We start from the raw sequence: 12283 nt of genomic DNA on the forward strand, positions 1-12283 counted from the left end.
CAAACTTGGGTTCATAAAACTTACCCAAAAAAAACATAGGTTTATAAATATTATATTATTTCTATATAATTTTTGTTACTAACTAGTGATAAATGTGTGTAAATATATTTCTATATAATTATTTGTGTTCAACGAAGATTTATGATTTTATTATATCCCACACAAAAAAACAAAAGCAAATAACCCCTATTTTTTAGTTGTTATTTTTCAAAAAAAATTGGTTAGCCAATAAAGACTGATAAAGATCAGTGATCCGACACAGATACGTGGGGTGGATGGTCCATTGGTTTCATATCATTGATTTCTACAACTTTTGAGGAGTTTTAGGTTGGGATAACGCTATCTATTCTTTTATGTTATTACTTTTTGGGAAAACAATGCGTGTTGAAGGTCCTATGTACCATGAATAAGTGATTGCCCGTGGGGACCAATGGCTATTTATGTTTATTCATGAATATTTCTCAGGTTGCTTTGGCTATGCCTTGAGCCCTTCTTTTGTGATGTTTTCCTTTTCATGCAAAACATTTTGACACCACGTTTTGGGTGTCCACTTATTTTTTAAACTTGCACCTGTAAAAAATATAAAAATAATATTTTTAATAAAATAAACAGATCAAAATATCTCTAAAAATTTCATAAATATTTTAGTTATTTTCAAAAGTATTTTTGTTATTTTATTTTATTAGAAATATTTTTTTTATATTTTTAAATGTGCTCTATTGAAATGATCGTACTTATTAAATTTTATATTCATATATTTATAGAATAAAAATTTAAAATAAAATACTTCAAAGAGTCGCATCTAAATCAAACGGTTGCTAACTTATTTGATCTAAATTGAATGGGGGGATAAATGACAGTATTGCACTTCTATACACTAGAGAAAGTATAAAAACATTAATAGAGGCCGCCGAAGGGAACAAGGATGAGAAAGTTAAAGATCGATTTCAAAATGAGAAGTAAAATAGGCTTTAATAGAAAATTATCCCCGGATATTCTTGTCATTTAAGTGTAGTTCTTTCTGGTCATTTAGTTAATAGTTAGGGGCGGTTCGGTGAACCCCAGCATCACTATGCACAATTATAGTCAGTTTCCCGATGTATATTTAATGACGACAATAAATAGCAGGCAGGACTCTCGGTCTTCGAGTGCAATGAAAAGCAAATAACAGGAAAAAAAAAAAAAACCTGCTTTTCGGATACCCTTTTTCCTTGACTGTGTTCATGCATGTCTAGAAAGAGGGATATATTCATGAAAAAATTTAGAATCTTTTTCATTTGAAATCAAGGGTTAGAAAGTATATGTATCTTTTCCCGCCATTATCTAAAAAATGATCTTCATTGTTGGGGAAATGGAGTTTCTTTCCACTTCGTCCTCTGAGTCCAGCTTCAGAGAGCTAGATGACGAGTTCCTGCAGGTACTTATCTTTCTTGTAGTGCTAAAATAAATAATGGAAGTATTAATATATGGATAACTCTTATTATTGTTCTGATTCGTTTTATTGCTAATCATGTTAGTTTTCCACGATGATATTTGACTGTTCTTGATTTACTTGTACGCGTTTTCTTTTCGTTATTTCTGTTTTTTTTTTAATGGTGGGTGGTGCTTTAGTTTTCTGTTTTCCAATCCAGAGTAAGGAATGAAACTAAAGGAAATTTGGCATCTTATTAGCATCGGCTTGCAGTTACTGTTAAATTCAGTCGCGGTGGGTTTTGATTGGATGAGTTGAATTTAGTTGGTCTACTGAATCCTGTTGGTTGATCTGTTTATCTTCTAGAATAAGGATGAGAGAAGTTGATTCTTTGTTTGGGTTAATGTCATTCTCTGGTTTTTAATTGGTGTTAAGTGAAGTTAGCAGCCAATCTTTTCAGTGGCTCTACTGTCCTGTGTTTGTTACTTGGGGACTATGACAATTGGATTTCTTGTTTCCTAACTGTATTCCCTGGTCCGAAATTGACTTATAACCACATGTTTCTTTTTACTTATTTAATTTGCTTTATTTTGTATTTATTTCAATAAATTTTGCGTGTATTGTGTGTATGTTAATTGCTGCTTTTACATTGATGGGTTTTGTGGAACATTGGGGATTGTAGGTTGATAGGGTCATTGGCGCAGCAGTATCTTGGCTTTAGCATATTTGGTGAATTAAGGTTCTTAAGTTCTATGAGGAGATTATAGACAGGACTACAGGAGAAACGACTCATGTTCCTGCCAGTCCTACCCAATTTAGTAATCGGTTTTAAGTATCTTAGTGGAAGAAGAAGTCAAGAACTACATATATTCAGTGATAATTCGTCATGCTAATTTCTCTAAGTTCGTATAATGAATTTAAGAGGCACATGTGAAAGAACCCACATATTTTAGTAACCATTCTAGTCACTTGGATATTGGTTTTGGGACTTCCTAACTTATAGAAGGAAAAAGAAAGGGTTATAAGGGTCTTAATTGGAAGGAAAATCACATTGTAGGGACTGTTCTACCCAATTTACCCAATTGGGTAATGGACTTTAAGAGTTCCAACTAAGAAATCCAGGACAGAGCTGAAGAACTGCACTGAGTTTGTAATAATCAGTTTCAAGAAGCACAAATGTATATTCACATGCTAGATGCAAATGGTTAGGAGGGGCCTTGTGATGGCTGAAATCAATCATACAGTTGTGAGTCGAATTCACTTGGACTAGTCCACTCAACTCACCTCTGATGAGCAGAAAATTGAGTCAACTCACTCTGACTCTTGAATAACAATTATAGAGAAATAGTTATACACATATCCCTTGCTTACTATGAGCTTATGGCTCCTGTTTTATGCATCATTATCACACAAAAGCACAAAGAGGTTTGGCACTCAGTGAGAATATCCATTTGAGAGTGAGAGTGAGAGTAAGAGCAGTAGTTGGAGTATAGACGAAGAAAGAGATCAATATGCATTGGCTAGGAAGTTCAGGCCCATAAAAGAGTCTGGCTTCTACAACTTGCTGATGGACCATCATCACTCAATTAAAAGGAACTTTGCATTTAGTCTTAGCTATAGGATTCAACCAATGGTTGACCTATCCATGAGTTCATGTTTTTTCTTTTTTAGATCAGTCATTCTCTTATCCCACGCCTCCTTACGGGTATGTGCGTAGAGCCTTTTCCTTTTCTTCTTCTTCTTCCTTTCCCCATTCCCCCCCCCCCCCCCTCTCTTGTTTTGAGAAGGTGCATGTACCATTTATCTTCATTTTCTATTGCGGATCTCAATCGTGCATACCCTTAATGCAATGAGCATGCAATGTAAGCCGTGTCATATTTCAATGTAATCAACACAGGAGTGCATGTCAACATTGAGCATTTTTTAACTGTTGTTTCATGTTGATTGGTGATGTTTTATTTAGTACAAAAATTTATTATGTAATAGTCATGTGTCCATCATGTCATGCATCTTGTTATGATGTTCTATGTTGTAATGTAATAACCATATCACTGTGTAACTATATTATAATTCTATCTGTCAAGTCTAGTCTAAGAAAATAAGTATGTATTCATCACATATATCAGAGCAGAATCGTTCGGAGTACAGAATGTTTTTAGGACTAGGACAAAGATTTCAAATTGAAAACTTAGATATAGATGGATCATATCCCATAAATTCTTCTTCCTTTGTCAATCAATATCTCTTTCTTTTTATCTTCTCCTTTGTTTTGTTCCTTGATGACCAAACGATTGGATCTCTAATAAAATAACCATCCTATTTATCTCTCGTTTCGCCACCTATTTTTCATTATCAGTATTCTTCAGAAATCTCTTCTGCCTTATTCCTTTTTCTGTGGGTAACTGGTCAAACATTTCTAAATGATTGAATTGATCGATCCAAATTCTTCCATCCCGAAATCTGAATATGAATACTATACTAAAACTAAACTATGGTGTTATTTATGTTATCTTTTGTTATCCTATGTTATTTCTTACATAAAAATTATAGATTACAATGCCCTGCATGTTCAGATTTCCTTTTTATCCTCAAGGCTGTTGTCATAAGAACAATAGAATCTATTGGATGCCAAATTAGCAGTTTGTTTTTGTGCAACGGCATTGTAGTGGAAGAAAATGATTCCATACCAAATTTACCATTTCTTGGTTTGTTTTATCTGCAGAGACAGGCAAGAATATGGCTTGGTGAGATGCTGCATGTGAGATTTGATGAGAAGACAAGTGTTACTGATTTGCTTGCTGATGGAGAATTGCTGTAAGTTTTACAATTCTATGTGGTTTAAGTTTGGTTTTGTCATTATTTTAGGAAAATATACACTTTAACTATAAAGGGATTCTTTTTTCTTGTATGTTTCTCTAAGCATGGTGATTTGTGATGACTGTGAAGTCTCATGTTACCGATTTTGCATTAACTTCATCTAATAATTGCCCTCTAAAATGCTCAATGTTTAGGGCTTTATTTGGTTTTGGGATCATTGAAAATGCAATTTAGAATCTTCTAGTTTTCCGTAAGGAATTTATTCTTTTCATTTCATCACCTTCCCTTGAAATGTCATTTGATGTAATACCATTTGAAATTCCATGTCTGAAAACTGTAATGTGGCCAAAAGTTTCCATTGGAAGTGCTTCTTATATGGTTGACCAAAAACTTCCATGTATGAACAACATCTTCTATCAACAGTAACATGTTGTAAATACTAAAAGTAAAAAGAAAAACCCCCACTGGTATGCTTTATTGCTGCTTGTCACCATTCCTGCCTCCTTACTATGTTGGATAGTTCCTAGATCTGTTATAATCCTATTCCTCGATGAAGAGCACACCGACCAAAAGTTGCACTGCTTCATTTCTATGTTTGTGAGCATCCATGAGGGTTTTTCTCCCTGCATCCCTGAGGATGGTTATGACTTCCAAACTTTTAACTGATTATTCATTTTACCGGGTGATTTATCCATCTGCTTTCCAGAATTATACCCTACAATAAAAATGGCAACAAGTGGCATTCTGTTAAGATGCTCAACTTGTGCACCTGGTGGATTATGTGAGATGCACCAAGTTGTACATGGAAGCACGTATGAAGTAGGCATGTTGTTATGTTATTTGTTTTCCATCAGCATAATAGTTCATATGAGTGGCAATCATGGATATACTCTATGTGCATGCTGTAAATGGACATGTAATTTGTGTGTGTCTCCCTGCATGTACTTTACTCCTTTTTGGTAAATATGTATTGATTGATTGCATTACCCGCATTCTATGAGTATGCAAAGGTTTGTCTGAGCACATATATTTGTTTGCACAAATGTATTTGTATGTTGGGGATACTCCTGCAGGAGCAATTTGTACACTTGCTCCCTTTGTCAAAATGCCCACTCAGGAGGATATGTTTGATCTAAAATTCTGGAGAAGTCTTAGATTGGCCAGGTGAATAATTATCTAAAAAAGAAAAACAGTTTTGAGTTCCTAGACACCTTGATCTGACTGCTGAAAATTGGATGGTCTGTCTTCACTCTTGGGATGGGAATTTTTTTTAGCCAGTTTTAGGGTCTGATTTCAACTGTCTTGTTTTTTCTTTTGGTTAGTCACTATGAGTAGATTACATCCCTGAAATTTGGGGTCCAAAAATACTCCTTGGTAGGTTTTTGCTCGAGGGAGCAAGTGTACAATTTGCTCTCATGGGAGCACATGATTATTTTCGTTTATGAGTTATTGATGTCTGTTTTACGTGTAAATTTGTGTATATGGTATTAGGCATGTGCACACATATATTTCTTACTATGCATATAGTTATCATATGTCTGGTTCAATGTACTGATGTATTTGGTAGTGTATTTATGTGTATATTTGTGTAATACATATCACTTATTCTTTTAATCTTCCAATGATAAGTTGGGAGTTAATTCTATAATATCTGCACTCAAATTATTACTTGTTCCTGATCATTTTGTTAATATCTTGTTCATGTGTGTTTAGATATGGTTAATTTGCATAATTCATACACAGTGGATGTTTTACTTATCTAAAGGCTTTCACTTTATATCCTTTCATCAGTACCGGAAAACTTTCCCTCTGCATTTCATGCTAATAATCAAGGAGTATTTCAATTGTATATAGGTGTCAAGTGTCCAAGGTAGTGTGGCAAATGTTGCTGAGAACAAATCCAGAGCTATCAGATTCAAAGGCATACATATCTGAACCAACAGCTTCAGGGAAGAGTGGTGGCAGGTATCTGCCTTACTTAAATGTTGATGCTTTTCTCAAGGTAATTTTTCATATTTTGTTTGATTGATCAAGTTTGTGTACATGGTTTTAACATTTTTTACTGGAAACCATTGTCTTGTATTGGAGAAATATGGTTTCATGTCAAAATTTAAAACCAAGGTTGACTTACATGACAATGTGTGAGACTGTATAAGTCATGGCCGACAGAATGCCATCAAGCATTTTTTTCTGTAGGCTTCTTATTTATTGAGGAAGGATGGCTATCACACCCAGTCCAGGCACTACTACTACCTAAGCTCTAGAGTTTGGCATCCAGAACTTCTTTACTAGGAGTTATCTAGTAACTTTCGTGGCTTGCTACACTTGGTTTGGGGCACGCTAGGTTGTCTGCTCAATTTCCAGGCTTACCAAGCAAGAAAAATTAGGAAATCTTTAAGGTAGAGTGAACCATCCACATAAACCATTCTCATGTTGACACTCAAGGCCTGACAAAGATTACGTTAGGGACTTCATAGCAATTCCACTACATAGCAATTCCATAACCTGATGAGCAAAGTATGCGCCAAGAGAATGATAAGAGGCTTGGGACCTATCAAGTATACTATGAAATAATAGTTGTTAAAATCTCAAAAAAAAACAAAATGTTATGATTGATATTCCCTCAAGTTTGATGAGTAATGATGGTTATGGCGTTGCCTAAAATTAACATTTATGATTGTTGATATTGTTTGTCTAAGCATATGCAAAATGCCATAGTGCTGTTACATCAGCTAATTGGAGCATCCAATTTATTTATTTTTTCAATATAGAGAAAAATAGGGCACATTAAACTCCCACATGTATTCAAATAAGCTTAAAGGAGGTGGTATTAGGTAATCTAAGGGAATCCCCAATACATGTGTTGGTTTCAAGGAGATAGGCTGAAAAGGAGTGTGCAGTTGAAGATAGAAAAAAGAGAATGTGTTTCATGATATTTTTATTTAAGAGTCGAGGTGGACACTAAATTTCTATTGAGTGTTACACTCAATATGGATAGAGTACTTGTGTCTTCAATTGGGAACCCTTTTCGGTTCCCAGCTTCCCAAAGAAGGAAGAAAAATGGATTTCTCCTGGTGCCCTAGCAAATTTCAATTGTTCAGTTTTTGAACCCTCTATTTAATGGCTTGATAAGAACAATTATATCCTAATCACAAATTGATAATCAATTGCATCTAAATCAATCATGCATAATAAGATCTTACAAAGAACAAAAGCACCTGACCCCCCCCCCCCCCACCCCCTTTTTTTTTTCTTTTGACAAAAGTGACTTTATATTATTATTTAAAAATTCACCTGATCCCTTCTGAAGGTACTTAAATGTTCTTATGTGAGATTACTGATACAATGACCTCCTGAAATGCCATTTCATTGTATGTCACTTTTGTTATTGATCAGTGTATTACCGGCAATTACCGAGCAATTAAGGAAAATAACAAATAAGGGAATCTATTCTTACCTTCTATTTGTCTTCTGTGTCTTACGTGACAATAGGAACCCTTGATTTCTTGTTAAAAAGTGAAAAACATCCATTGTCTCTCCTACTATTCTCTATCAGTATTATCAAATGCAGCTAAATAACTCATTATGCAGCTGCATCACACGTTATGCGCCTTGGGCATTTGTCGGTTTGGTGATGTGCCTGCATCTGATGCGAATCACCTGCATATGTGGGTGCATCAATGTGATGAGCCCGTATATGCAGCCCATTGCTCATGGGAAAAAAATTGCCCATGAGAAGGGGCAGTTATTGTAAACAACAACCCCCTACCCCCTGTGGGCAACTGGGCCCCCAGAAAGTGAGTACAAACTATAATACTTCCATGAGGAATGAAGTATAAAACCAAACACTCAACAAGAACACAAGATCTACTTGGTTCACCCCAAAGGGGCTATGTCCATGAGTATGACAAACTGAAATCCACTATGTCGATGAGACTTCACAGATTTTGGGATTCAAAGGTTACCTATCTAACTCTTGATCATACAATGTTGATTTGCCCCTTTAACCTACTATCCTAACCTACATTGCCCGTGAATCACCCATGTCTTTCCCACACCCAAATCATTGTCAAGAAGAGAACCTTGAGTGCAATCGAAACTTTCTTTCTAAAAGAGGAAACTACCCAAAATCTCCTTTTGAATTGCTTCTCTTTAATTAATTGGCTCTCTTTCTTTAGGTAAAAGCATCTCTTTGTATAGGATGCCTTTACCCTCTCTCTAGAGGAATCTACCTTTTCCCATACTGTGAACCATCTAGGGCACACAGAGACCACATACATATTGGCCTTCTATAGGTGTCTTGAGCTCTTAGCTTGATCCCCAAGCAACCCAACATGAGTTCCTCTCTTTTCTAATATATAAATGCATATTAAAATTAGCTGGACTAAGACAGAGTATATGGAATGCAAGTTTAATAATAATAGGAGTCGAGATGAGGAAGTAGTTAAGATTGACGGCCAAGAAATACCAAGAAGACTGCACTTTTAATATCTTGGGTCCATAATCCAGGAAAATGGAGAGATTCAAGAAGATATCGCACACATAATTAAAGCTAGGTGGGCGAAGTGGAGATGTGAAACCGGAATTTTATGTGATTACTGCATACCAATGAAGCTAAAGGGCAAGTTCTATAGGTCAGTTGTGAGACTAGCTTTACTCTATGGGCGGAATGTTGAGCAAACAAAAAATACCCATAGAATGAGTGTAGCAGAGTTGAGGGTGTTGAGTTGGATGAGTGGAAAGACAAGAAGGGATAGAGTTTGAAATGTATCCATTCAGGAAAATTTAGGTGTGGCACCAATAGGTGATAAGATTAGAGAGAGTAGACTTAGGTGGATGGCCATGTGTGGTGCAAACCTAGTACAACACATGTTAGGAAGTGCGAGTTAGTTCAAGTAGAAGTCTAGAAAAGGGCAAGGGGTATGCCCAAAAAATACATGGTTGGAAGTAGTTCGAAATGATATGGGGATTTATGGCCTCACTGAGGGTATGACCCTTAATAGAGCAGAATGGTCGACTAGGATTCGTGTAGCTGATCCCAATTAATTGAGAAAAGGCTATGATGATGATGATGGTATATAATACATATGCAATCCTAAATTTTTGGTAACTTAGTTATGGGATGGTATTCATTCCCTAAAAGACAAGCATTACAAATGCATAAAATATGAAACGATGTCGATCAACTCTTTGCACAGTAGGAACTTGCATATCATGAATATCCTTTTCTTATTCAAGTCAATCTTTATTAGCCATTCATTGGGCAAGTTATTTTGGTATCACTGACCGCAACATGGGAGAGAGAGAGGGTTTTCCTCTCCTTTTATCTTGTAGGGAACTTGAAATTCTGAAATATGTGAACATGAGAGAAGGGGTTCTCACTTATTTTGTAAGGAGTTTGTAGATAGTGAGTCAAGTTTGTCCATTTAACATGACTAGGCAGTAGAGCAAAATATAAATGCTTTATATATGCTTGATCACAGGAGAGAGGAAGAGAGCTTGGTCCATGTGAGGGCAATATCTCCCTAGGTTCTCCAATTTTCTAGGGATTGATATGGACATTTATGATGATTATGTGATTCAAGGCTTTAATCACAGTTGGGTTTAGGCATGTTTGAGTATATGTGAAGGCCCTCTCTTAGGTGTTTGGGGAGGATGTCAATTAGGTTAGTCAATTATTCTTTACTCTATAGCACATGGTCTTTAATGTTTGCTTAAGATCCTATGGTCATCTGAGTGGTAGGAATGTGTCTTATGGGCCATATAGTTTTCCTAGGTCTGTCCTAACTAATTCTAGACTTCAGGTGTTTTTTAAAATAGCTGGAAATTTCTAAAAATTATGAAATTTATTGCATTCAAATTTGAGTATCTACGCCCTGATTAGCAATAACCCTTTCCATCCTTGTTTAAAAATGTATTTTATCTTCGTGGCATCAATGGTAACTTTTTGACCCTAGGGGTAGTAATGATGCCATGCATGTGTGAAAGCTTTTTAGAGCAGTGGACATTCCTCGGTGTTCATGAGCCTGTCTCACCTGGCAGCTACTTGGTATATATTGGAAAATTAGAATTATCATATTCTTTAGTGTTCATGAGCCTCTCTCACCTGGCAGCTGCTTGGTATATATTGGAAAATTAGAATTGTCATATACATTAAAGAAAATTTTTTAAATGGCCATTATGCTGTACTATATATAATTTTTTTTTGATAAGTTACATTATCTGTAGCATTAAAATAATACTATTAAAATATAAACTGCAAATGACTAGAAGTTATCAATAATTATATTTGTATATCAAAAACACTATATCTTTGATGCTCATTAGTCAATGACTTATTACTGATGTACACATATATTGTTATCTTCATGTTCTTGCAAAATTTGCAACGGTTCTGACTTTGAATAGCGTCTTACCTAGAAAGAGCAATTAAAAGAAAAGTGGATGAAAAAGGAGGATGGAATTTGCGTACTATTAACAAATAAAAAGGTATGGAAACAAAAGAGATCTATATAAAAGTAATTGTTTATTGTTATTCTGACATCTGAATATGGTGAAAGGTGTTTCGATGGGTTTAGATTATTATACAACTGAATCGCCATACCATTTTATGTTAGTACCCCAATCACAGTTGGAAACTCTGTGCCTGCATCATGGGCTACATATGCCATGTTTGTACTTTATATGTTGCAGAACTTGAGCGCATATCAAATTTTCGATCAGTAAATTTGGTAACCCTAGTTATGCGAGTCCTCCTTATATGGGTAACAGCTCGTGCTATTTTTATTACAAAGTATTGCCCAACTTTCTATCTCTTGGTGTGTAACTTTGGTTTCTGTGTGCCACATACTTTGAACCATCAACTGTGAAAACCTCGTAGCACACCCCTTTATCAAAGGCTACTGTGCAAGTTACCATGATCTAAAAAGCATGGACACTTGTGTATGCTTAAAATACAGTGTTCTATCATGTTGGCCGCGATACCGATTCCAGATACTCCCAGGATACTTATAATAGTGAATGAAATTACCATAAACATGGATATTTAATATTTTGAATCATGATATTTATACATTTCAATGTGTTGGATGCACATATTGATGTATTAGACACACATTACGCATATTAAATAGGATCCTGGTATCCATTTCCATGTCTTGGATTTTGATAAATGCTGAATCATATCTCTCCTCATATCCTTGTTTGTATCTGTATTAATTCCTGAACATCTCAACTATGATGCCCAACATGTGTAATGCCTATCTTTTGACCTGTCACACATGTTCATGTGAGATGATTTCCACTAGATTCCTTGTCCTAGCTTTGCATACAAGTGAGCCCATCTCTGATCTATTTTGTGGTCTTAAGTGTGATTTTGGTGGATATGAACGATTCTTTGTTGAACTTAATTTCACTGTTTAATGCTACTAAAAATACTCTTCTTCTGCAGATTTGTCAGATATTGGGATTGACTAGTGTTGATCTTTTCACTCCATCAGATGTTGTTGAGAGAAGGGATACTCGTAGGGTTTGCATCTGCGTTCGGTCCCTCTCAAAGAAAGCCAGGTCAAGGCAATTAAATGTGAGGACATTTATTATTTTCTTATGTAGATGAACACTTCACTTGGGAATAATGTCTCGTAGTTCTCTCAGTGGTTGAAGCTCCTCAAGCACTGCCTTTTCTGTGGTAGGTTCCAGATTTTGACGTTGTTACCTCTACAATAGCCATGCCCACAGACATGGTTGGCTGCATACGAAGATGCTTGGAGCAATCGCAATGTAGCTCGTCTGTTTCCCTGAGTCATACTTCAAGCTCCGAACGAAATCCTAAAAAGGTGGGGATGCTTTAACTGACAAATGGAGTTTTAATGAGGATTTCAGTTAAGTGCTGTATTTGTGCATTTTGAGGCAATGATATCAAGGAAAATATATTGCACTTCAATGGACAATTAAAACACTTTAGTGTATTGGGTCATCCCCATCCATTGAACTGATGGCAGTGATGAAGAGAGTGTTTAGGAACCCACTGTGGGCACCATCATTCTTCATTGCGAC

The 12283-nt window shown here is 35.7% G+C and overlaps 1 protein-coding gene across 5 annotated transcripts in view; it reads left to right on the forward strand.

The window, feature by feature from the left end:
- The first annotated feature begins 1152 nt into the window (after positions 1-1152).
- The window catches only part of LOC18995746 (uncharacterized), a 15662-nt gene continuing 4531 nt past the window's right edge, over positions 1153-12283 (forward strand). For 2 of the 5 annotated variants that reach the window (XM_020668635.2, XM_088865350.1), the window contains exons 1-5: positions 1153-1417; positions 4134-4225; positions 6083-6230; positions 11679-11810; positions 11920-12063. In XM_020668635.2, coding sequence (XP_020524294.2) covers positions 1331-1417; positions 4134-4225; positions 6083-6230; positions 11679-11810; positions 11920-12063 — 603 coding nt within the window. In that variant the 5' untranslated portion in view covers positions 1153-1330. Of the gene's footprint in view, positions 1418-1631; positions 1706-4133; positions 4226-6082; positions 6231-11678; positions 11811-11919; positions 12064-12283 lie in introns of all 5 variants that reach the window. The other 3 variants (XM_088865351.1, XM_088865352.1, XM_088865349.1) reach the window with 2 other exon arrangements.

This window comes from Amborella trichopoda, chromosome 4 (assembly GCF_054954075.1).
Source record: "Amborella trichopoda isolate Santa Cruz 75 chromosome 4, AtrichopodaSantaCruz75HAP2 v2.0, whole genome shotgun sequence".
Lineage (NCBI taxonomy): Eukaryota > Viridiplantae > Streptophyta > Magnoliopsida > Amborellales > Amborellaceae > Amborella > Amborella trichopoda.